The following is a 25,744-nucleotide window of genomic DNA, read 5'->3' as shown; positions in this document are numbered from 1 at the left end:
ATCATTCCTACCTTTTTTTTTTCTTTTGAGTCACACACCCTATTGAACATATGAGAAAAGTTAGGAAATTTTTTTCCAAGAAAAAAAAATGTATTTTTAAAATTCAAGTAGAGTTGATATACAGTATTATACAGAAAAAATGTATATTTGTTTACTTTTGTTCCCTCCTCCATTCTTTTTTCCCTTGTTTCCTTCTCTCTTCCCTCCTTCTCTTCCTTCATATTCCTTCTACGATTATTTATAAAGCACTGATTCTGTATTTCAGACATTGATTTGGACCAAGGGATAGAGTAGGGAAGACAGATCCCTTCTCTAGTCTCACAGCATGTCCATTCTTATGATACAGAGACAGAAAAAACCCAAGTATACTAATAAGGCAACCCCAGAATGTTGTAAGGAACAAACTGTACACAACATCTTGCATACAATTTTATTGGGGTTCACAGTCATGCCCTTGACCCTCCTTCCTTGCTGTGCAATCAGTAACTTCTCTTTTAAACCAAAGGGTAAGTTTTCAATACAAGCAGTGTGGATATGGTTGTTGATTATCCGTTGCTTTGTCACTTATACATGGAACAACGGTGTTGACTGGCCCAAGTTGTTTTCAACAATGAGTAACAATTATATGAGTTGTCATTTGAGCTGATTTTCCTAATCAATGGAAAAGCACTGATGGCTTCTGATGACATTTCAGAAAGTACTACTGCTGGTGAGCACAAAAATGTGCATTGCAAGGCTTTCCATAGCTTTCAGTTCAGTTCAGTCGCTCAGTTGTTTCCGACTCTGTGATCCCACGGACTAAAGCATGCCAGGCTTCCCTGTCCGTCACCAACTCTCAGAGCTTACTCAAACTCATGTCCATCAAGTTGGTGATGCCAACCATCTCATCCTCTGTCATCCCTTCTCCTCCTGCCTTCAATCTTTCCCAGCATCAGAGTCTTTTCCAAGGAGTCAGTTCTTCGCATCAGGTGGCCAAAGTACTGCAGTTTCAGCTTCAACATCAGTCCTTCCAATGAATATTAAGGACTGATTTCCTTTAGGATGGACTGGTTGGATCTCCTTGCAGCCCACAGGACTGTCCAGAGTCTTCTCCAACACCACAGTTCAAAAGCATAAATTCTTTGGTGCTCAGTTTTCTTTTTAATCCAACTCTCACATCCATACATGACTACTGGCAAAAACCATAGCTTTGACTAGACAGACCATTGTTGGTAAAGTAATGTCTCTGCTTTTTAATATGCTGTCTAGGTTGGTCATAGCTTTTCTTCCAAGGAGCAAGTGTCTTTTAATTTCATAGCTGCAGTCACCATCTGCAGTGATTTTGGAACCCAAGGAAATAAAGTCTGTTACTGTTTCCATTGTTTCCCCATCTATTTGCCAGGAAGTGATGGGACCGGATGCCATGATCTTAGTTTTCTTTTTTTTTTTTAATCTTAGTTTTCTGAAAGCTGAGTTTTAAGCCAACTTTTTTCACTCTTCTCTATCACTTTCATCAAGAAGCTCTTTAGTTCTTCACTTTCTGCCATAATGTTTCCATAGCTTTACTAAAAACAAAAAACTGCCCCCTCTAGGGAGCTATCTGCTTCCCTTTATTAAAAAAACTAAATGAATCCATTAGCCTTGGGTTCACATTTCAAATTCTCATTTTATAGGAGACTTTAGGAACCCACCCTTTCATCCATATTCTGAAGATGATAGTGAAGGGTGTATGATTTGCTTTGGAGATTTTTTTGCCTTTATGTCCTATGTTCTTCTGTTCTCACCACAAATTGTGCTTCTGGCCTTGGTTATTATGACATCCTGTGAGCATTTAAACATATACTTTTACCTCTGGCAACATTTAAGTTTTTTTCATTAGCGTAACTTTTGCAAAAATGAAATGCAAATATCCATCTATCTTATTCCATCATAATATGTGAGACATAACTCTAAACTTTTTGTTATTTGAGAAATATTTTAGTTGGTAACATAAAACTGTTACTCCATGTTTTTTTCTACTTTTTGGTGATTTATGAATATCAAGCTTTTATGCTTTCTTCAGTTAAAGGGTATTTTAATATCTGGCATTTCATTGGAATGAATGTAAAACTGGAGTGAGTGAGTATAGTCCAGATATAATTATTTAAGGGATTGGTAAAATACATCCCTATGGGTCAGATCCACCTATTTTCATAATAAATTTCTAGTGGAATACAGGCACACTCATTCTTTTATATATTGTGTATGGCTGTTCTCATGTTTGCTCTTTCCCCTTTAAAAACAAGTTTGCCCATACCTGATTTAGAGGAAAAATGATTCTATTTCCTTGCTAATGATTGACACAAATTCCATATATTTATCATATGCCATAGATAAGTCAATTTACATGACTACTATGTGTCAAACACTATGCTGGGGATATAAAGACAAAAATTGTGTTTACAGTTTAACAATAGCTCTAAGATGATTAATTCAAAAAAAAAAATTATGGTAAGTCCCTAAAGTTATACCTTCCTATCATAGCTCAGTTGGTAAAGAATCCACCTGCAATGCAGGAGACCCCTTGGGAAGATCCCCTGGAGAAGGGAAAGGCTACCCACTCCAGTATTCTGGCCTGGAAAATTCCATGGACTGTATAGTCCAGGGGGTCGCAAAGAGTTGGAAACCACTGAGCGACTTTCACTTTCACTTTTCAAGAATGAATACAGGTTTTATACCGAGATGACACAATTCATTGGTGATACTTTGACTTGGGAGAAAATGTGGGTTTTTCTGAACTTTAATCACGCTATAATCGCAGTGTAAAGTTGAGTCAATGCTGCCCAGAATTAGGTCTAAAGTTTAAAAAATATTACCCATATAAATTTATGGAAAAAAACATATCTGAAATTTCCATTTCATTTTGCCAAGTGAGCCTGGGGCTGGGGTTGTTCATCCAAAATCCTATTAACTCATTATCTGGTGACTCCAGGTCCTCGTTTATGAAGTTCTCAAGGAAGTCCCTTGAGTAACATCTCCTGTGAGTCTGTGGTCCCCAAGGCCGCCTGAAATGAGAGCTCAACCACAAAAATGGTGATTTAATTCAATAAACTTTTATTGAGGGCCTACCATGTGGGAAGCAATCTACTGGTGCAGTGGGGGCTCCTGCCTTTTATAGATTCAAAAGATCTCAGTCTGCAGGATCCTAATGAAAGCATTCTATAACTTTTGGAGAAGTTTAGGTGTTGAAAAAATTACCCATGTCCTGCCAACTCCTGATCTATTTTTACCCCAATTCATTTCATGTATCAGACTGTTCATGGTTTTTGGCTGTTCCTTGAAGGATGTGGGATCTAATTTCCCCAAGCAGGGATCAAACCTGTCCTCCCTGCAGTGGAAACACTGAGTCCTAACTACTGGACTACCAGGGAAGTCCTGCTCTTGTTGGATCAGAATCATTAAACATTAGTCTTCACAAATCTGGCTTAAATGTATGAAGGCAGACCCAAAGGGAAGTATACAATTGTATTTTCTTACAGAGTGTATAAACAAGGTCACAACACTTGTGAGCTATAGAGAGAAGCCTAAAGGCTGTTTGAGACCTAACCAACAGTAGGCTCCGTTCTTGAAAAAAGAATCCTTTGGAAGAGCCCAGTGACCCTGCCTCCTCCTCCACCCCTCCTCTCCCAGAGCACCCAGTTTCTTGGTGTCAGTTTTCAGCAGCTGGAAAGAGAGATAATCGCAGCCATGCAGAGTTGCCAGCTTTAGTAACTTTAGTTCCTGGAATGAAGGACAGGAAGCCTTTAGATATCAGCACAGCCTAACTCTGCTAGCTCCTATTGCATAAATCATTTAGCTGTCAGCTAATTACAGTATTGGAAAGTTTACATCATTCATCTTTTTATGGAACCTCTTGATGGAGGATTCTGGAGACGAAAACTCTTGACAATTTCCACGATCTTAAAAAAGGAAGAACGCTGACCTAGAGAAAGATGGGACGAAAGATGAGCATCTGATAAGTTTCAAGCAGCAATGGGATCTTACACAGTAGCCTATTTAAAGTGGTGCGGATGAGCACTTAGATTAAGTTCTTGGGAAAAGAAATGTGACTTTTGTCAGACGCAATGCCATTTTATTGAAAGCATGGTTATTTTGCACTTACCGAAGTATCAATACTATGCACTTGCTTCCAGCTAACAACCCTATGAAGCAAGTATTAAAATGCCACTTTACAGATAAAGAAACTGAGGCATACAGAAAATTAAAGTGTCCAAGCTCTGACAGCTGGTGGGTTGTAGAGCCAGAAACGAAACACGAGGCAATCTGGCTGCAGAGCCCATGGCTCTCGGCCACTGCTCTGCTGACCTCACCCCTGGTCTCAGCCATTCCTCGACCTGCCAGTGGACACCAGCTGAAGCCTGTCGTTTTCGTGCAATTACTCGAAGCCCCGCTCCAGGTCCTAGCTCTCCAGTCCCTTCTGGGCCCTCTCTGTCTCTCTCCCTCCCTCGGGGTCCCGGGGGCTGCTCCTTCCCGGGGAGCGGCGCCAGCACCCTGCGGCCCTGGCAGCGCGCCCCCGCGGCCGGCGGGAACACGCGGGAGCGGCGCGCACGTGCCGCCGGGAAGGGGCCGCCCGGGCCGCGCCAAGATGGCGGCGGCTGCGGCCGCAGCGGCGACGGTTGGCGGCGGCCCGTGAGGCGGGCGGGGCCGGCGGCTCGGAGGCGGGGTCCCGGGCGAGCCGCTCTGGGAGGCGGGGGGCCGTTTCCATAGCGGCGGCAGGAGGTGTCGCGCCGGGGAACTTCCTGGTTCCCGGGCTCGGCTTTGCCGGGATCCTCTCGGAAGGGAAACAATGGGGCGGAGGGCACTGCGGTAGCCGCCGCCGCTGCGCCGGGACCTGCTCGGCCCCCCGGGACCCCCCGCCCTCAGCCTCCGTCGACGGGACCGTTCGGAGGTAAGTTCATTTTCCCCTTTCCCACTGCGAGGGGCTGGTGGCGGCTGAGCTCGGCGGGCTTCCCCCGGGCACGGACACGGAGGTGGCCCCGGGGAGGCGGACGCCGCCATTCGCGGCCCCGGGGTAGGTGGACGAGCGGCGCTCCCGGCCCCCGCCCTCGAGGGGGCCGGCTCCGGAAACGCGCGCGGCCGCTCGGCCCCCGCCCCCTGGAGCCCCGACGGCTGGGTGCTGCGGGTGTGATTGGCAGGTCGGCGGGCGCCGGGCGAGGGGCGCCGGGGGGCGTGCGGGCAGGATCTGGCTGGGACGGCGCGGGAGGGGGACCTGTCGACCAGTGAAGGGGACTCGTGGAAGGAGCGGGGGCCGGCCAGATTCCGGGGGAGGGGAGACCCGCTGCCTCTCCCCCCTCCCCCCCGGCAAGTTTCGGTCCCCGGGAGACGTGTCTCCCTTGCAAGTTTCAGTTGCGTCCTCCAGAGTCCAAGTGGGCAGGACTGAGGCAAACTTCGTTCTCTTAAAATTATTGCCTTCCTGCCGCGGAACTTCGTTTAGACTAGGCAAGGGGAGGATGGGAATGAATGAGGGCTTTGGAGAACCTGGAAATCTGTGCGCCTTTGCAAAGTTTGCAAAATACTTAGGAGCTCACTGCCGGGTGGTGGTGGTGCGGCAGTTGTGATGCGGGCGAACGGTTACTCGTAGGTATTTTAATTGAAATTGTGAGGGATCTGTGGATCCACGGGTGAACATTTCAATACATTGAAATGCCGCCCCCCCTCCCCCCGCCGCCCTTCATTTTAATCCCCAGATGCTTTTTAGTCGGTAGATTTCAACATGAGTTAAATGAATCGCTTATGGGACTGGGAAGGAGTTTTGGATTGGGGCAATAACAAGTCATGGAAATAATGTGACATATAGAAAAAAAGTGGGGACTCGGTTTTAAGTACTTTGCTGGAAGAAAGTGATTTCAATCGTGTATTAATCCATTTATAAATAGAAGTAAGTCTTTCGGATACGTAATATTTCGTAGCGCAGAGAGGTCGGACAAAACTTTAGATACCACCCTGGCCAACTCTCTCATATATTGAATCTATGGGAAGTTCTGTTCAGGAAAGTCAGGGTGCTTTTTTCTTTTGTGAAGTCATCTTAATAAGAATCAGATTAGGCAGCATTACATGGACGGTGCTTTATTTGCTTATATTTCTCACTCTGTCAGATCCTAAAGTTAAGAAAAAACGATACTGATCTTGCCCTTTTTTTTTTTAATAATAAAGTTTGTAAACATCATCTAGTTTATTACTTAAAATGGGTGTTGTTACTATGTTATGTTCTATATAGCCAATTGAAATATGTAAAATGTAAGAGAAAAGAAGCTACACGAATAAAAGTATAGATTAAAAAACCAGAACCTTAATTACCAGAACAGGTATTCTGAGTTAATAGAAATTCCTTTGCTGATTATGTCTTTAAAGAATCACTCAGGTGTTACAGGGGCATCAGAGAAGCATCCTTTCCCAAACATTAAGAACCTGGGCCCTAAGTCTTGCTGTTGGTGCCTACTTAATGTTTTTAACTAGCAAACCTGGCTCTCTGGGGTTAGGGTTATGTTTCTGATAATAGCCCATTACCAGTTATAACATTGTTTTGATACGAAATAGCTCCTTGGAAGGACAGCTGCCATTGGTTAAACAAGCCAGTAAGTACAAGTGTTGGCTTTGGCACCATCTGTTAATTGGCTGGTCATCCTTGGGAACTGAGACAACTTCCTGGTATGGCAGATGCAAGCTGGGCCCCAGTGCAAGGCAGAGGTTGCATGGTCAGTTCAGTTTTTGGTCAGTTCAGTCTTTGACCATGGTGTTCCCATCTATCTCAAGTTACTGTTACATTTTGTAACTGAAGGTGAGTGAAAAAGAGGCCAGTAAATTTAAGCTAGTGGCAAATTGAAAAGAAACAAAATAATTTTGATTGTAAATGCTAGGAATGTTAAGGCAGTTTGAAGTCTGCCTTAAAAACTTAGACACAATACCAGAACTTTTAAGAATTGCTGCTTCAGTTAGAAAGTGGCAAGTGATTACATTTTCTGGTTTATGCTTGCAATTTCACTTCAACCATTTTTGTTTTGTTTAGTGAAATAGTACTGTTACCAATAATACTCTGATCATTTATTACTAGATAAAGGTAATAGTTTGTCCCTTCAGTGTGATTTTTGAAAGGTGTATTGCCTTGCTAGATATGATTTGTTTATATTTAGTGTCTCATTTTTTCCTTTAGGAAGTGTCTCAATTTTTACAGTAAAAGTCAATACCAAAATAATAATCATTTGACAGAAATCTGACTTCTACAACACTTCTTTATAGTACATGGACATTAGAGCCTGAGAATTAATCACAAACACTTGAAGTCTTAACTGGTCTCTGCCATTTCCAGGTTATGGCATTTCATGAAAATAACTTAGTTTTTAAAAAGTTGTTTCTTTGTAAAATTGGGGAGAATTATAAATTCACATGTTTAGTCAACAAATATTTCTTGGGTGCATTTTTGTACCCACAGCTTTGTGTCATGTACCTTGTTTTGAACAACTAGAGCGATCAGTCCTTTGAAGTACAGTGCATGGAACTATAAAACCTGTCACCAGGGAACCTGACTTGATTGGGAGGGGCAGGGCAGGCTGTCCTGAGGAAGTGGCTGGTAAGACCTGAAGGATGAGGAAGAGATGGCAGGTGGGAGGGCGGGACACTGCGTGTGAGGGAGCGCGTGTAGAGAAGTGCTTGTGGGTGGGTGAGTGCTCGCTGTGGCTCCTGTCCCACCACTGTTGCTTGTGGAGGGAAGGCAGGCTCTTGGCCTCATGAACTGTCATTGTCTGAACCAGGTGGCTCAGCCTTTGTAGAAAGAGTCCATCCAGATGACTCTGACCTCACTAGACTGGAGATGACTCTTTGCACACTTCGGTGTCCACTACTATACAACTCTGGCACTGATTACTTGATAATTTCTATATCTGTAAAACTGGAATTAATTATTAAAAGGTTCTTTGATTTCCTTAGACTGTATAATATTGGTGTTTTTAAATTTTGAGAATGTTTTCCTTGGAAGAGCTTAGACTGCCTTATTTAAAATGTCTACTCACAAAATGCAAGTAGAAATTCACTGTAAGCTCTGGATTTTTCACATCTTGTTTGGTTAAGTATTTGGGGCTGTAAAAGGATTACTTAATTATCCTCTGACAGGGGTATACATTGCACCTGTGTCTTGATGACATTGATACTAGTGTAGAAGTTTTCATTTTATCCTGGAATTTTCCTTCACTGAATTAACAAGGGAATTAAAAAATATTAGAGTAATGCTTTTCATGAAATAAGTGAAAGATTATAATTTTAAGCTTCTTAATATATTAATTTTGGTTGTCCTGTGTGCTCAGTCATGTCTGACTCTTTGCAATCCCATGGACTGTAGCCTGCCAGGCTTCTCTGTCCATGGCATTTTTCAGACAGGAATACTGGAGTGGGTTGCTATTTCCTTCTCCAATGAGTGTGAACTCAGTGCAGAGTATGGAATTTTGCAGACAAGAATACTGAAGCGGGTTGCCATTTCCTACTCCAGGGAATTTTCCCCATGCAGGGATTGAACCAGCGTCTCCTGCATTGGCAGACAGATTCTTTACCACTAGCGCCACCTTAGAAGCCCCCACATGCCCTCTAAAAGGGTGGAAAATGTGTGAGACATATAGTATAGTTAAAATCCTAACGTACACGTAATTGTAGTGCCAGAGGAGAGGGAGAAGAGTAAGACAGATTCAGTATTTGAAGAAATATTTCACATAGAAGTATTCTAACTCTTAGACTATTTCAAAATGAAGCCACAGACTGAAGAATATCCATAAAACAACCGTCTTCCCCCAAATCTAAATACATCACAGTAATCTGGAGAAAAGAAAGACAAAGAGAATATCTTAAAAGTGAAACCATTTACCTCAGATTGGGACTTGAACCCAGCCAAAACCCAGTTTGGGACTCAAACTCATGTGGGTGGGACTCGAACCTAGCCAAAACCCTGCTTGGGACTTGAACCCACGTGGCTGGGACTCGATCCCAGCCAAAATCTTGTTTGGGACTCAAACCCAGCCAAAACCGTGGCTGGGACACAAACCCAGCCAAACCCCATGGTACCTGATTTAAGGACCTAGTGAAGCTCAGCTTCTTGATGCCTCATCGCATAAAGAATTCAGTGAGAGAAAAAGTGATAGGTGAGAAGATTTATTCAGACTCCGAGAGCAGCACACTGTACAGAGTGTGGGCCATTGCAGAGGGCGAGTGTGCCCTTAGTGATATTACATAGATCAGTAACGGCAGAGTAATGTTTTATTGTGGAATTAATGCAGCATTTGTAAGCCAGTTCTCTGGGGTTTTTTCCCCCCTCTTGTTTCTTTTTGTTTGTTTTCTTTTTGAATCTTTTAATGCTTGTTAGCATATCTGTTGGAGAAGGAAATGGCAACCCACTCCAGTGTTCTTGCCTGGGGAATCCCAGGGACAGTGGAGCCTGGTGGGCTGCGATCTATGGGGTCGCACAGAGTCGGACACGACTGACGTGACTTGGCAGCAGCAGCAGCATATCTGTCGTTAGAAAAGAAAAGGTGAAATAAGGCTTTGAAAACTGAGTGACACTGGAAATAAATGTGGAAAGTAAAATTTATAAAGGTTAGGTATGTGAATGGGAGATAGATATTTCTGTGTATTTTGCTGATGCCTGTTATAAAAAATGAATTGGCAGATAATAACAATATGAATGTTTAAAAATTAAGAGTAATGTATTTGTCTCACTTGTTCCATGTTCCTTTTTTCTGGATTTGTTTTGGATTGATTTAAAAAAAAATAATTATTCCATTTCCTCCTTTTTTTTATTACCTTGGGATTATATATTCTTTTACTCTTCTTTAGTATTTGCCTAAGAAATTCTAATCTTTTCTCTACTTATTAAAGTCTAATATTGAGACTTTCACCCTTTTTCCAGATAATATGTCTTTTAAAAACATGTAAGTCAATTTCCTTCCTTTTTTTAGTATTTCATTGTTAGTATGTTTTAAAATGTTTATGTTTTATACTCCCAAAGACCTATTTTTATTGTGTTGTACCATAATTATTCAATTAGGCTTACTGCCCTTCTTTTCTTCTTTCTTATGTTACTGACTTTCTGTCTGGAAAAATTTTCCATCTGCCTGCAGAATACCCTTTAGTATTTTCTTCAGAGTGGATTTAGTATTGACAAAATCTAAAACTTTTAGTTTGAGAATGTTTTTATTTCACCTACATTTTGCTAGGTATAGAATTATAGATTGGCAATATGCACATACATATATTTGTATATTCTTTGGAGAAGAGATTATTCTATAATATTTGTCTTTGTTGCTCTTGAGAAGGCAGCTGCTGTTTATCACTTCTTTGTTGATAATTTGTTACTTCCTTGGGCTATTTTTAAGATTTGCTTTTTGTCTTTCAGATTTGATTTCAAGTGATCTCTCCCTCGCCCCCCTTTTCTTTTCACAGCTGTTTATGCTGTGACCTGATGTCTGTCTTGGATAGTTCTCAGCTGTCATCTCTTCGAATATTGCTTCTCCCCATTTCTCCTGCTTAATCTTTCTGAGACTTCAGTTACCCAGTGTTAGGTCTCAGTAACTCCACTATGTTTCACCTGCCTTCTAGGTTTTACTTTTTCTTTTCTGGTCGTTCAGTTTACCTCTGGCCTTTCAGTTTAGTCTTCATCTCTAATTTGCTCTTAAATGTATTCATTTTCTGGATTCTTAATTTTTGTTACTGTATTTTTCATTCTAGAATTTCAGTTTGGTTCTTTAAAAAAATCTGCTATGCCACTTTTATAGTTTATAATTCCCTGTCAAAATGTGCAAGCTCTTCACGTGTCTCTGTGAACAGAGTAAGCAGGTAACTCTGTTTCAGAGTCCTGCAGATTTTTTCTTGTGGTCTGTTACTCTTTGAGGAGTGTCAGCTCCATGTATGCATGCTCACTGTGTACTGTTCATTGTGTTTGAAAGATTATTTCTAGAAGTAAATGTAGATTTAGATGAGGCATTTTCTGTTGCTTTTGCCAGGCACTTAGGATCACCTTGATTCAAACTGAGATTTATTTTAGTGTCTGTGCAAAGTCTGGCTTAGTTTGCCTTTTGTGTTATCCTTCCTTCTGGGATTCAGCTTTTTGAGGTCTTATTCCACACGGGGGTGTCGCTCCCTGAGTGGCTCTTGTGCTCTGATCTGCTGTCTTCTGAGCCCTCAAGGCTGCTTAGGTATAAATTAGCCCCTCAGGCACCTTCTTTGATTGGGTAAACATTTCCGGGAGGAAAGAAGCTCCAGGCTTCTTTGTATTACAATTATTTCTCCATTCTACTTTTAACAGATATTTGCATTATTTCCAATTTTGGGCTGTTAAAGCTGCTTATGAACATTCTTATATACGTATTTTGTTGAACATATGGACTCCTTTCTTTTGGAAATATCCCTAGAAATAGAATTGTTGAGTAAATATTTAACTCTTGTAGTTATTATCAGTTTTTCAAAGTGGTTGTACCAGTTTTTAACCCTTTGATATTTTTAATAATTAAAAAATACACTTTACATATATATATATTTAAGTCTAGGTTTTTGTCTTTAAGAATGTTGTGCGTTATGTGGCCTAGCTTTGTTGGAAATGCAGGCCCCTTATCTTGTCTTTTATGTAACTCCCGTGTGTTTGTGTTTTATCTCCCAGCTGATGCTTAGTTATTGGTAAATAGAGGCTTAATAGGATAATCTGGTTGTGAAGTAGTAGACTCATTTTGAAAGCAGTGTCTTAGAATCTGTACTCAAGTTAGTACTGAGTGTGGTTACCATTAGTAGACCGTATCAATTGCTGAAAGAGAAATTTCTCAAACTTCTTTTTAAAAGTTGCTTTTTAGAAATGTTGAATCCTGTTTGTCATCAATTTATATCACATTTTATTGTTAGTTTGAATTCTAAGCTCCTTCACCAGGCTTGCTTGGGAATATTTTTCTTTTACAAACACTGTTTCCTCCAGAGTCAGTGATTTCTCATCACTGAGGATTGCCAAAAGAATATCTTCTGGATTCCCCCTTCAAATTTAGGATTACCTTTGATTACTTCACTGTTAGTAGTCTTTTTGACTTCTTTCCAAGTTGTCCTTTGAATCTGCCCTTCTGTCCCCCTTTTTAAACATAACCAGCATTTCAGATCAGTTTGTTTTAGATCATACTTGGTTTATTGCAATAATTTATTAATTGATTCTACTTATAATGGCGAGGGATTAGGATCTTGCTTAGTTACCCATTGAATTGAAATTGATTTTTAGGTCACAAACCTTTTAATGCTCAAAAGAGAACTTAAAAATGGTTTCAACTCCTTTATTTTATAAGACCAAAAATGGACCTGTGCTAATCCACGTGCCAAATACATGAGATATTTAGTTTATGAGAGCATTTTTTTTTTTTTCTTATGCGTAATCCCTCGACTCCCATCTTTATTAGGGCTTTTGTCCTAACTGAGTTCTGTTAGCTGGGACCAGGTTTGTCTCTATTGCTGTATCTTGAGCCCTTTGAAAAGTTTTTACATGTTGCAGAGATGAATTAGCATTTATTGAATGGATGGATACATACTTGTGTTCAGAATCCAACTAGATGTAAATCCTTAATGTAGGGCCTGGAATCTTGCCTACTTTTCTTTGTAGTTCTCATGGTATCTGCTGTAGGGCTTACTATTACAGTTAGTTGTCTGGACTTTTTAACTGACTTTAAAATTTTATTTTTATTTATCTATTTTGGGCTGTACTGGGTCTTCTTTGCTGTGCATGGGCTTTCTCTGGTTGTCGTGCGCAGGGGTTACTCTCTCTGTTGCTTTGTGGGGCTTCTCTTGTTGAAGAGCATGGGCTCTAGAACCTGTAGACTGAGTAGCTATGGTGCAGGGGCTTAATTGCCCCGCAGCACATGGAATCTTCCTGGACTAAGGATTGAATCCGGTGTCTTGTATTGGTAGTTCAGTTCAGTCGCTCAGTCGTGTCCGACTCTTTGCGACCCCATGGACTGCAGCACGCCAGGCACGTTAGTCCATCCCTAACTCCCAGAGCTTATTCAGACTCACGTGCATCGAGTCGGTGAGGCCATCCAGCTGTCTCCTCCTGCCCTCGATCTTTGCCAGCTCCGTGTGTGCTGTGCTTAGTCGCTCAGTCATGTCTGACCCTTGTGACCCCATAGACTGTAGCCCGCCAGGCTCCTCTGTCCATGGGATTCTCCAGGCCAGATACTGGAGCGGGTTGCCATTTCCTTCTCCAGGGGATCTTCCCGACCCAGGAATCGAACCCAGGTCTTCTGCATTGCAGGCAGACTCTTTACTGACTGAGCTATCAAGGTCTTTTCCTATGAGTCAGTTCTTCACATCAGGTGGCCAAAGTATTGGAGCTTCAGCATCAGTCCTTCCGATGAATATTCAGGACTGATTTCCTTTACGATTGACTGGTTGGCTCTCCTTGCAGTCTAAGGGACTCTCAAGAGTCTTCTCCAACACCACAGTTCAGAAGCATCAATTCTTAAGCTCTCGGCTTTCTTTGTAGTCCAACTCTCACATCCATACTTGACTACTGAAAAAACCATGTATTGCCAGGCAGATTTCTTAATCATTGGACCACCAGGGAAGTCCTTAACTGACTTTTAATTTTTTTCTTAACTGACTTTCAAAATGAAGCCAGACCCCTGAAAATCAGAGATACTGTAGCCTTCATTTTAGCTTTTATCTGTAGACCTCAGGCATTATATATAGTTCTGATAGGATATATTAAGTGCATTAGGCAAACATAAGCTCGTTTGGAAAGACCTCTCTGTAACTGAGATAGGAAAGGAAGCCTTGGGAAGGACATTTGTTTTTCCTAAATACCTAGAAGTTGCCCAGTGTAAAGCTACTAGAATTTGATAAGTCTTTCTGGAAACCTAACTTAAATTCTACCTGCAGAAGGGGAAATCAGACCTCATTCTTATCAGCTGTTTCATTAACATACATGTGTAAACAAACCTAGGAAATCAGATGATTTCTCATTTTGCCCATCTCCTTCTCTGATCTTATTAGTAGGAAGTACTTTGTTAATTTAGTGAATGGGCTAAATAAACCTCCTTTTACTCTAGCTGTAGTAGAAGATTGGCTTTACTTCTCTTGAGCAGGGAAAACACAGAAAGCCTTGAAAATTTAGAATTGTGTTTCGGGGGTGTAAATTGCAGAAAGAATGAATATTCTTTATAAAGAGCTCAAGAATTGTGAAAGTACAGTGGTGAGACCATCCATGTCAATGAATGACTTTAATAGTCATCATTCATTGGACTACAGCCCTTCAGGCTCCTCTGCCCATGGAATTTTCCAGGCAAGATGGAGTGGGTTGCCATTTCCTTCTCCAGGGGATCTTCCCGACCTAGGGATCAAACCTGTGAGACTGTTAATCTCCTGCATTGGCAGGCAGTTTCTTTACCACTAGCACCACCTGGGAAGCCCACTTTAATATTAACTGAAGTTATTTCTTTATCTGGAGTGAGAAGATATTACCCTGGAATGCCCTGACATATTTATTTCAACTCATGAACTGCGCACCTGACTTAAGGGGAGGTACTAGAATTGCTGGGATGTGAGTTCATGCAGAAGGGGTCTTTGTTTTGTTTATGGCTGTGTCTGCAGAGCCTAGGACACTCCCTGGCTTGTAATAGCTGCTCAGTAAATATTATTGAATGAATAGTAAATTTATATATTATCTGTCTGTTTTAAATTTAAAAATTGAACATTAATCATTTTAGATTTTGGCTTATAAGCCTTTGGGGTATTACATTTAAATTGGCTGAGACATCATTTCTGATATTTCTTGTTGGTTACAAGAAGGCTGCATGAAGCACATTGGAGAGCATTCATTCACTTGTCATTAAATCTTTTTGAGATATTTTTTACGTGGATGCAGGAAACCCCATTCCATGTAAATTAACAATCATTCATTTACTCAGTTCCTTACTATTGCACATTTAAGTTTATAATTTTTTTTTTTTGCTCTTACCAGTAATGCTTCAAATAAGAAAATTTTCTTAAGCTTTTTCTTGGGATGGCCGTTCAGTACATAGCAATTTAGCAAAACAGGGTCTAGGAGTTTCTACTAAAAAATGAACTTGGGTTATACAGCTGTGAAGCTGAGATCAGAATCTCCAGTGATCAGAGAGCTGAGCAACGCAGCTCATTGAGAAGGCCAGCTTCTTCTGCATCTAGATAAAGGGTGATCACCAGTCTCTTCAGTCAGTGCTATCTTGCATTTTGTTGTGAACCTGGTTATCACTTGTATTTGTCTCTTTCTCTTAAAGAATAAGTGAGTCACTATGACTCTTTCTGCCTCTTAATTATGGCTTAAAGATTATAAATACGTTTACCTCTTTTATACATGTGGCTATATAAATTTCTTTTATAATCATTTCTGAATTTTGTTGGAAATTTTGCCTTTCATATTAAAATATAAAACATTCTGTTCATACAAAGGACTATATGTAGTAAGTGTGTTATATAATTCTAATAGAATGATGTATATATGTCCCTTGTCTCAGCTTAAGTGGTACAGTGTTAGCCCTACCCTCTTATATCTCCCTACAACTCCTCTTGTCTTACTTCTGTCCTTAGAAAACCATTAGCCTCAACTCTGCTTTTTTCTTTTGCTTTTCGAAGCGACTTAGCAGCAGCAGCGGTATAGTTACATATGTTCATGTATTGTTAATTTTATTTTTGAACTTTATATAAATAGTATCACTTCGTGTGTATGTATACATATATGTATTTGTGTGTATATACATATATTTGCCAACTTAGTAAAATTTTTTAGTTAAACTAAAACCCATGAATGTAATTTGCATATAAAGTTAGTATCTTTGCCTTTTGTATTAGTCATCTTTTGCTGTCATAATGCTGTGTAACAAGTCACTGTGAAACTTCAGTGACGTACAGTGACAGACATTTATTTCTAGCTCATAGGTTTGGCAGTCTCTGCTGGGTGTGGCTGGGTTTGGTTATGTGCTAGGTGTCTCCTCATTCTGGGACCAGCAGAGACTGGGGTGCAGGGTAGGAGTACAGGAGAATGCAGCGCAGCTCAGAGCTCGTCAAGTCTTCAGTTAGAACTGGTGCAGTTCTGCTCACGTTCCTATCTGTCATGTCCCCAGGCCCTCAAATCCACGAGGTGGGGAGTATCCCAGGATGACAAGTGATAGAAAGCATATGAACAAAAGATAGTGTCTGCTTCGTCTTCCTCCTAAAAAGCAGTATAAGAGACTTGGAATAGTTCCATTCCTGTTATGGTACCTTCCTCCTAGATTACATGCTGTTTTTGTTCAGCACTTCAGGTTTGTTTGCTTTTATAACTCATCATTTCAAAATTATACCACTAATATTTGCATGTACCCATTTTTACAGTTCTCTTTTCTCACCATTCTTTTCTGTATTTCAGACCTCTTTTTTTGGCATCATCTTCCATCTTTATGAACTACAGTTTTGGAAGCATCCTTAATGATGATCTGCTTATAGTATATTTCCTCAGCTTCCGTCTGAATTTTCTTTATTTTGCCCCTTTTCTTGAAAAAATAGTTTAGCTGAGTTGGTACCTAATTACAGCTTAAAGCTTATTTTCTCTTGGAACTTTGGTGATGCTGTTCCAGTGTCTTCTGGCTTCCATGGTTGCAGTTGATTAGTCAGAGTCTGATTGTTGCTTTGTACAGTCTGCTTTTCTTTCTGGTTGGATTTAAGAACTCTTTGTCATCGATGATTTGCAGTTTCACTGTGATATCTCTAGGTGTCCATTTCTTTCTTTTCTGTTTTAAGTTTATACCTCTTGGAATTTGCTGAACTTGAATCTGTACATTCACATTAATGTGCAACCATCACCATTCATCTCCAGAACTTCTTTAATCTTCCCTAAATGAAACTTCACCCATCAAGTACTAACTCCTCATTTTCTGTTCCTCCAACCCCTGGCAGCCATGATTCTTCTTTCTGTCTCTGTGGATTAGACTTCTCTAGGTCCCTCATATAAGTGGAATTATAGAGTACTTGTCCTGTTCTCCATGGCTGCTGCTCAGTCATGTCCAACTCTTTGAGACCCCATAGACTGTAGCCTACCAGGCTCCTCTGTCCATGGAATTTTCCTGGCAGGAATACTGGAGTGGGTTGCCATTTCCTACCCAGGAAATCTTCCCAACCTGGGGATCAAACCTGTGTCTCTCGTGTCTCCTGCATTGGCAGGCAGATTCTTTACCAGTGTGCCACCTGGGAGACCACTTTTCCTACTGTGACTTGTTTATTTCACTTGGCACAATATCTTCAAGATTAAATCTGATTTTTAAAAAATTATACTTTGTGATGAGATTAAAAATGAAGATTACATCAGCTTTTAGTGGATATTGGGATTTTTTGTGTCTTCTCTTTTTTAAGAAAAGTTATTGTACAATGAAATATTAATATTAATTTGAAGTTAATATTAATTTGATCTCTGGGAAGAATACTGTTAGAGACAGTAGTATGTGATCCTGTATGTTGTGATTTATAATTCTGTTAAATTTAAGTTTTAAGTGACCAAGAGTGATGGGAATTATTTTTAGGTCATGTTTGGTGCCTACAGTAAAGAAATGGGTATGGTGGAATTTCTTTCCTTTAACTAGAACCTGAGGTCCCTGAATATGGTATTGTCACAAAAGTTGGAGGAGTCACTTGAAAGTACCCCTGGCTCAAGTTCCTGTAAAATGCGTTGAAAGGCCAGCTTTTGCAGAAGTACCCCAATAATGCCTTTTATGTGAAACTGTGGATTTGAAGCAAAGTACTCTTTCCCTCTTAGATGGTGTGAAAAACAAGTAAGATTCTTCTTTCTCCTTTGTATGTCCAGGCGATAGCATTTACAGGAGGAGAAAGGAAATCTGAAAATGTTATCTCTTGTGCTACTAAACTGCCTCATTGCTGAAAAGAATTGGTAGTCCACCTATTTGTGCACGAAGGGTTTGCATTTCAAAGCTGTGATTGGCATTAAGAGTCTTGAATACGTGACTTCAGTTGTAAGTAATTTAAAAATATGTTTTCTAAGAACTACTCCATGACATTAATTCCAACTCATGCATCGTTGCATATTTGTCAAGTACATTTATCACCTCAGATGATAAGGTTATATATTCAGTGTTTATAAGTTTTACCATCCTGTTTCTTTTGAGGTTACTATTTTTGGTGCTGAGAAAACTCCTAGTGTCTGAGGAACCTCAGTCCTTAAATAAGTATTTATTGACAGTTCATAACTATGGGTAGGAAGGGTGCATGGCTTAGTACAAAGTGCTTTGATGTTGCCATTTAGGAATTTTAAATTTAAGATAAGAAACTTCGATATAAATATGAACAAAGAGAGCAGTCCTGAGCAGAGAGAGCAGTCCCGACAGGTGTGAGTGAGCTGTGTGTGAGCTCCCAGGTCCTCTGAGTGTGTGGTCTACTCTGTGTCACAGGGCTGAGCCCCGGCCACCCTGTGACACCAGGAGGCCTGGCCCACCTCCTAGTCTCCTGGGTGGGCTTGGTGAAGCGCCAGGAAGACAGTGTTTTCATGGTGAGACCCTATTGTCATGTGGATTATTTTAGACTTTTCCATACAGCTTCTCATTTTGGGGAGAATAATTGGGTTATCTGGAAATGGAAATCATTTCATAATATCCAGTGCGAGATGCAGGCCAGGCCATGTGGGAAGGGGGCCAGGTGATCATGCAGCGCTCCCTGCAGTGATAGGCCATGGCTGATGAGAGCAAGTGGACCCTGCTGGCGTCTAGGATTGGGCATCCTTCTGTAGGTTTATACTGCTTTCATATATTATATGGCGTGAGTCAAGATGAGTTAGAGATGGGGTGAGCATTATTTCTTCAAAAAATGTTTCTCGAACTGTAATCTGTTTCAGAAGCAGAGGTCCTTACTATTATTGTGCTGTTTTCTTAATTGACTTAGAACGTCATCACCCCTTCTTGTGATGCTGAGAGGTAGCTGATCAGCTTATGAGGGCAGCTCCACATGACTGAGCACAGGTGTACATTTTGTATAGAATCTGATGTTATCTGGTTTGTGGAAATGCATACGTTAGGTTCAGGGAGACACTTGTGCATCCATGGTTCCTTTGTGCCTCATTTTCTTTAATATATTATCAAAAAGGAAAGTGAAGTTGCTCAGTCGTGTCCAACTCTTTGTGACCCCGTGGACTGTAGCAGACAAGGCTCCTCAGTCCATGGGATTTTCCAGGCAAGGGTACTGGGGTGGGTTGCCATTTCCTTCTCCAGAGGATCTTCCCGACCCAGGGATCGAACCCGGGTCTCCCACATTGCAGGTAGATGCTTTACGGTCTGAGCCACCAGAGAAGCCATATTTTCAAGAGGAAGATTTATGATTACATCCTAACAAAGGGTTAACTTTATATTTATAATAATACAGGGTGATGCATTAAGTTTTGCTCAACTAAAAAGAACCAGATACAGAATTTTGTATGTAGTATTTATAAAAGTACACTTTAAAAATATATACAGAAAATTCCTGGAAAGGAGACATGTGAAAAATGATTGGGTAGATGTAGTGACATTGTACTATTGAGATAATTTTTTCTTTCTACTTATCTGTTTCCAATTTTTTAAAACAATGAAGCCATATTACTTAGTAATGAAGAAAAGGCCCATTATTAGAGAAAGTATAGTAGTAACTGGTAATTTTTATTTGATGGTGTATATAACTCATTTATGTGCAGTCAAAATACATTCAGCAGGTGTGATGTGTTTAATTTACCCAAAATGGGGTGCTTTCTTCCTATGACTTATTTATGTGGCGATGGAGGAGGGAACTGAAGAAAAAGTTTCTGTGGTAACAACTTTATACATATTATTTGCTTTTGAGGTAACTTCTTACAGAAAAAGGAAAATATGAACAGAATCGTGATGTTCCAAAGGCTGATTGGTAATTTTTTACATTTAGATGATGTCAGGGTTTGTTTTTTTTTTTTTTTTTGAAAATAGAAAATTTTTGTAAGTAAATTATTTTTATTTCCCTTTAGAAAATTTTAAGTACTGACCTTTAGAAAGTATAGTTTCTTTCTCTGTTTTCTTCCCAGGACATGTATTCCTCTGAGAAACACTGGACAGCAGATTTAGGTGTAGTGCCTGATCGGGACCACATACAGAGACATCTCCAGTCATGGGTAAGTGTCCTAGGTAAAGTGGAATTATGTCACTTCATCAGTGATTGAATATTCTGGTGTGGCCCAATACCGTGCCTTTGTCTCTATTTAAAAGAAGGTGGTACTGTTTGGTGTTTGATTAATTCTAAGAAGTTAAATGTGAGGCTCTCTGTGTCATTAGCTTTTGGCTGACGTAGTTTACCATCTAAACTTTTCTATTGACTATTCATTGGAAAGTGACTCTTAGAAATATGAAGAGGGAAGATGGGAATTGACTGTAAGTAGCAGAGATTTTATTATGTGACGTTTAATCATTGGGTAGCATGGGTTAATATTATTTAATCAAAGATATATCAGTGTCTTTGGATCAAGGAACCAACTCTATCTTATAGACTTATCTTTTGAAATAGATTTTATCTTCTCAGTTGTAAGGGGATAGAATATATAATATTTTCTGTCATTCCTTTCTACGTCTGTTCATGAACAGGAGAACTAGACTTTACTATTTTAACTGTTTACTTCTAGAGAGTGAGGAAAGAATTAAAGACTTTATCCTGATTGGAATCCTATGACAGTTTTGGTGTACTTTTAGAGTACAGCCTTTTTGGTAAGGGAAACTGGGATGAAGTGAATATTTTATTAGAATATAATAGCACAGAGTTTAAAATTTTTCACATACTGATTATGTATTTACCTTGATAGGAATACAGTAGCTTTTCTCATCAATTTGAATAATCAGGCAAAAGTTGGTAAGTGAAAATGAAGCTGTTGTTGTGAGATCTTTGAGTACTTTCTATTGAAAGTAATATTGCAAGCTATGGTCTTGGGTTTTGGAGACTTTTCAGTGGGGTGCTTTGAATAAATAAGGATAGTTGCCAGATGAGTTCAAATACAGATTAAGAAAGAAGCAGCTTTTGTTATTTCAGCTCCAGTCATGTGAAATTTGGTGAGAATGTTTCTCTCTTGTAGAGTGCCAACTCTGTAAAGATGGTAGCATGAGTTCATGAACACTAAGAGCATTTTAAGAAATGCTTGCTTTTTTTGAAATTTAAATTTTGTTCTACTTTGTAATCTTAGTGGTCTAGTAGTGTCACTTACAGATGGCAAGTTCTTTGAGGACAAACGAATACCCAGGTGTCTCATTTTTGAATCTTGGAGTCTGACACAGCTGTCCCCCAAAACTGTGAGCCTGAAGGTCTCACAGTCGAGGGAGCCTGAAGGTCGAGGGAGGGGTGGCTTACTAGGCATCTAATGATGAGTACTGGAACCACAAACAAATTTTTATTTATAAATTACTATGGTTGTACTTCATCTGCAAGATTTTTAATCGGTTCTTTTTTATATCCACTAGTTCATTTCTCATTTCTGCTTGTTTGTGTTTAAAATGTTTTCAGTTCTCTTGTTATTTATCTCTTTGAGGGTCTTTTACATGTTTACTTTAAAGTCTTTTTCAGGTCATTCAATGATTTGTTTTGTCTGCAGTGAATTTATGTTCTGGTTGTTGATATTATTGGTGTTGACATCATGTTCTGTAATTTTGCAGGGACGGGAGTTTTCTTTTTCCTGTCTCTCTCTCTGATTTCCCCTGCTGGTCTGGCAGTTTTGCCCTTGTCTCTGCCTGGCTTTAGAGTTCCCAGATCAGAATTAGGTCTTGTGTTAGTGGACCAGGCCCCGGCCCCAGTGACATTGGAGATATCACAGATTCGGTCACTGGGTCAGCTGGCGTGAGGTCAGCTGTTTCCTAAGCTGTGGCCTCGGTGCAGTTAGCAGAAATCTTTTTCAGTCTAGTTCCCCAAACAAGGCAGACTGCCACCCCAGTGCCTGGTTTTCAGCAACGCGCCTGCTGCTGACCCTAGTTCCCGTGGAGCCCTTGTTACCCCATCCGATCAACTCATAGTAATCCCTGAGGACCCACGGCCTGCCTGCTGCCTTTTCCTGTCTGGGGCCCAGAGCCCAGCAGACCTTCTGGCCCCGCCTAGGCTCACACTTTGTGTTCCTGTGAGATTTCTGGTCCGTGGAGATGTTTGACTTGTTAGGGGCATAGGTAATGTCCTTTTGGTCGTTTGTCTTTATATTTTATCGGTGATTTCTCAGTGTTTGTTGTGAAAACAGGGAGCTGCAAAGCATGAACAATGCCATTGGGGGTTTAACCACTGGGATTATAATGAAGTCTCATATCCTTATGTCACATTAAAAAAAAAAATCAGTTTCTGTTCAGTTCCCTGGATTCTAAAGCTCCTTTCCACCATCCATGCACCCCTTCACTCGCTGGAGGAGCCCCGGGGTGCTGCTTCTCCAGAGCACGCTGCCTGCCTCACTCTTGCAGCTGACGTCCTCTGGGAAAATCACTGGCCTGTTCACTCCAATCTTCATCTAATCTCTAAACTCCTTCAGGGTGAAGACTTATTCCTAGGGCTAAGCATGGTTCCTGGCACTGAGTAGATGCTCAATAAATAGTGCATGGATTTGAGTGTTCCTGTGTGACACCTTTACTGTGTGATAACTGTTCCATGTGTTATTGTTCTTAGGTGAAGTTTGAGCTGCTCCCATGAAGTGTGTGTGTGTTAATAGGATAAAGCATTCCAAGTAGGGGAGCACTGTGAGAAAGGCGTGAAGGTTTGGCCACAGGAGGGTGTTACTGAGGGGTGAACATCCTGGAGTGTAGAGCTGGGGAGGAGCTGGTGAGAGGTAAAGCTGGTGTAGATGAAATCAGGGTCCAGGTTGTACACATTTCGGGAGGTTTGGATCTAGGTTATCGTGCCCAGCTTAGGAACTGTTGAGGGACCTCAGTGGGGGGGAGTACTTAAGAGTTCATTCTGGAAAAATTACTCTGACAAAGAGACATTTTTGTTAGATATAAATTAAAAAGATGGGTTACAGGCAGTGTTTGCATTTCCTAGTTTTGTTCTTAGTTTTCAGCTCTTTCCTTGCTCCCTTTGAAATAACACTTTGAGTCTCTTTTTCTTGCCAAATGGATTTTCTCTAGTTGGAAATCATTCTTGAGTGGATGATTGGAACCATAGGTTAGGGAATGTTGTCATGGTCTTTGCTGTGCTGCAGTTGCCAGGAGCTTATAAGTTTTCATAAAGGTGGGAGGGAACTGAGTAAATCAGAGTTCCTGTTTTTGAAAAAAATATTGGAGAAGATATGGTAAAATATGGTACAGGTTAAAAAATAGGAAGATATGTCATTAAAATCTAGGTAGAATTTCCAAACCTAGATTTGGGTGAGATTGTTGGGTAACTAGAAATTTTGTCTGATTCTCTAGAGATTACAAGAAAGACTGGGTACTTACACATACCTCTGTAGCATTTCCTGACCCTTCCCACGTCATGAACCGTGTAGGACATGGTAATGGTCGTACGGCTTGTGGGATAAACTGATGGAGATGTTGGGGTCTTGGAGGCGGCCGGCTCTGACACTTCAGGCCAGGCCCGGAGATCAGTTTCTCTGTACATCCTGACACATGAATTGGGATGCCCCAATGTAAGACCCAGAGAATTTGTCAAATGCTTTAAGATGTTTTTTGGCTTTTAGTCTAGATTTTTATATATTCTGTCAAGTTCTGAGGCTGAATATGTATCTTGTGAAATTTGTTGTGTTGCTATGATGTGCATTTCATTGTGAATTGTTAGCTTTGTTACAATCGACAAAAAGCCTTTTGATTTTTCATTACTTAAATTTTTCTTAATTTTCTATATTTGCCATGTTTAGCCATGTTTAGCATTTACCAGATTCATTAAACATTTTATCAGATAGTGCCAAAGATGAAATAAAGCTGTTATATTTAAAGTCTGGCTATAATTTAAAATGGATTTTTTAGATCTTTGATGGAGATTGTAACAGTAAGAGTAGTTTGTGTAAAGATCAGTGCTTAATAATTTTTAGATGATTATTTTGATTAAATGTTTTTTTAAAAAAGCCAAAAAAGCAACAAAAACCAAAAGTGGTAATTTAGGGTACTACTTGTTTTTCTTTTCCCAATTTTCAAGTTAAAAAGATAAAGTTTATCCAGTCTGTTTTAAATTTTTAAATCTTTACTTCACTTTATTTGGAAAAGTTTTGCTCTGTGAGTAATTACATGACATGTTTCCTAAGAGAGTCTTTTTAGATGTTGACTGGGCAGTCCAGGAGTGAATCTATTGTGTTGGAGTGTTTGATTCTGCCCTTTGGCCTAAATAGTGGAGTGAGTTTTTTGAGTCACTTCTGAATATGAAATATTTCTCTTTTATCTGAAGAAAAAATAATGGTGGTGAATAATTTGGGATGTAGTGTATTTGTGTCTTTCTAGTAAGAGGAACAAATATCATCATTCATTGGCGCGTAGACTAAGATACAATGCTGAGGTGAAGAACACTTATAGTGTAACATTCATTAGAGCAGATAATTCTATAACTGTTGAGTAGGTTACTAAACCCCTGAGCGGTAGCATAAAGATTCTTCTGAGTTCTATTAAATAGAAAAATCATGCAGCAAGTAAGATAAGACTTTTCTTAAGTATTATCTTCTCTCTACAACAATAGTCTATCTGGATATATGTCCTATCTTATGAAATAGCTGTGTACCACAGAAGATAAAGAAAAGAAAATTTAAATTGACTTGCATTTTAAATACTGACATATCTGCATTTAACAAAATCTTGAAAGAACTCTCTTTGAAAAGGATGCTAATTTCAGAAAATAGAATTTGATTTTTGCAGTTTCTTGAATCCACTTTATTAGAACTGATGTAGTGGTTTGAAAATTTCATACATAAACTTATCTAAAGTGAATTTCTATATGAAAATATTATAGCTGTGACTTTCAGTATTTTTCATTTATCAAAAGATAAGTCAAATAGACATTTTCTATTAAAGGAATTGGAGCCTGTGAATGTATATGATGGATGTCATTGTATAGTTGTTCTCTCATTTCCCAGATGTGTGAAATTCGTATTAAAATTTCTCTAGCCTCTGTCTTTTTCCCTCAAAACTGGTCTAAAGTGGTATGTTGGTGTTACCTTTTTTCCCCTTTTTTGGAGATTAGAAAAGCGATTATGAAATAATTCTTTCTAGCCTCTCTTTAAAACCTTGGGCTGAGAGGGTCAAGAATAGAGTGAAAAGATTTCCCCAGGTTCCCTTACCCCCATCCCCAATTCCCACTTTAAGCACTGAGCATAGTTAGCTTTTTAAAACAGGAAATGTTGCATATGTTTCTGTCATTATTGTGGGCCAGAAGTTAGGAAGCCAAATGGGATTGGATGCTTCTTTCTTTTTTTAAATTTTAATTAAATTAATTAAGCTATGGCTGTGCTTGTTCTTTGTCTTTGCACAGGGTTTTCTCTAGCGGCGGCTACTCTTGGTTGCAGTGTGCAGGCTTCTCACTGTGGCGGCTCCTCTTGTTGTGGAGCGCAGGCTCTAGGGCGCGTGGACTTCAGCAGTTGTGGTTCCCGGACTCGAGAGCACAGGCTCGGTAGTTGTGGCTCACAGGCTTAGTTGCTCTGCGACTTGTGGGATCTTCCTAGACCAGGGATCAAACGTGTGTCGCCTGCGTTGGCAGGCGCATTCTTTACCTCTGAGCCACCAGGGAAGCCTGTGAACACTTCTTAAATGAGTTATCTCTTATTCAGGTTGGAAGATGG

At 40.1% G+C, this 25,744-nt stretch overlaps 2 protein-coding genes across 3 annotated transcripts in view; one reads left to right on the top strand and one right to left on the bottom strand.

Annotated features, from left to right (window-relative positions):
- Positions 1–4,116: 4,116 nt before the first annotated feature.
- LOC122681823 (translation initiation factor IF-2-like) lies at positions 4,117–5,647 on the bottom strand. Its single transcript, XM_043884304.1, has 2 exons — positions 5,547–5,647; positions 4,117–5,371 (listed from the first exon to the last, which is right to left on the bottom strand). Exons 1-2 carry the CDS (start codon positions 5,645–5,647, stop codon positions 4,117–4,119), a joined length of 1,356 nt encoding a protein of 451 aa, XP_043740239.1.
- Positions 4,693–25,744, top strand: part of USP6NL (USP6 N-terminal like) — a 138,357-nt gene continuing 117,305 nt past the window's right edge. Inside the window, exons 1-2 of one of the 2 annotated variants that reach the window (XM_043882917.1) lie at positions 4,693–4,906; positions 20,060–20,146. In XM_043882917.1, coding sequence (XP_043738852.1) covers positions 20,143–20,146 — 4 coding nt within the window. In that variant the 5' untranslated portion in view covers positions 4,693–4,906; positions 20,060–20,142. Of the gene's footprint in view, positions 4,907–17,842; positions 17,994–20,059; positions 20,147–25,744 lie in introns of those variants that run through there. The other variant, XM_043882918.1, reaches the window with a different exon arrangement.

This window comes from Cervus elaphus, chromosome 23, assembly GCF_910594005.1.
Source record: "Cervus elaphus chromosome 23, mCerEla1.1, whole genome shotgun sequence".
Taxonomy (NCBI): Eukaryota; Metazoa; Chordata; class Mammalia; order Artiodactyla; family Cervidae; genus Cervus; species Cervus elaphus.
The sequence above is the reverse complement of the archived record's forward strand: the minus strand, read 5'-3'. Positions and strand labels throughout refer to the sequence as shown.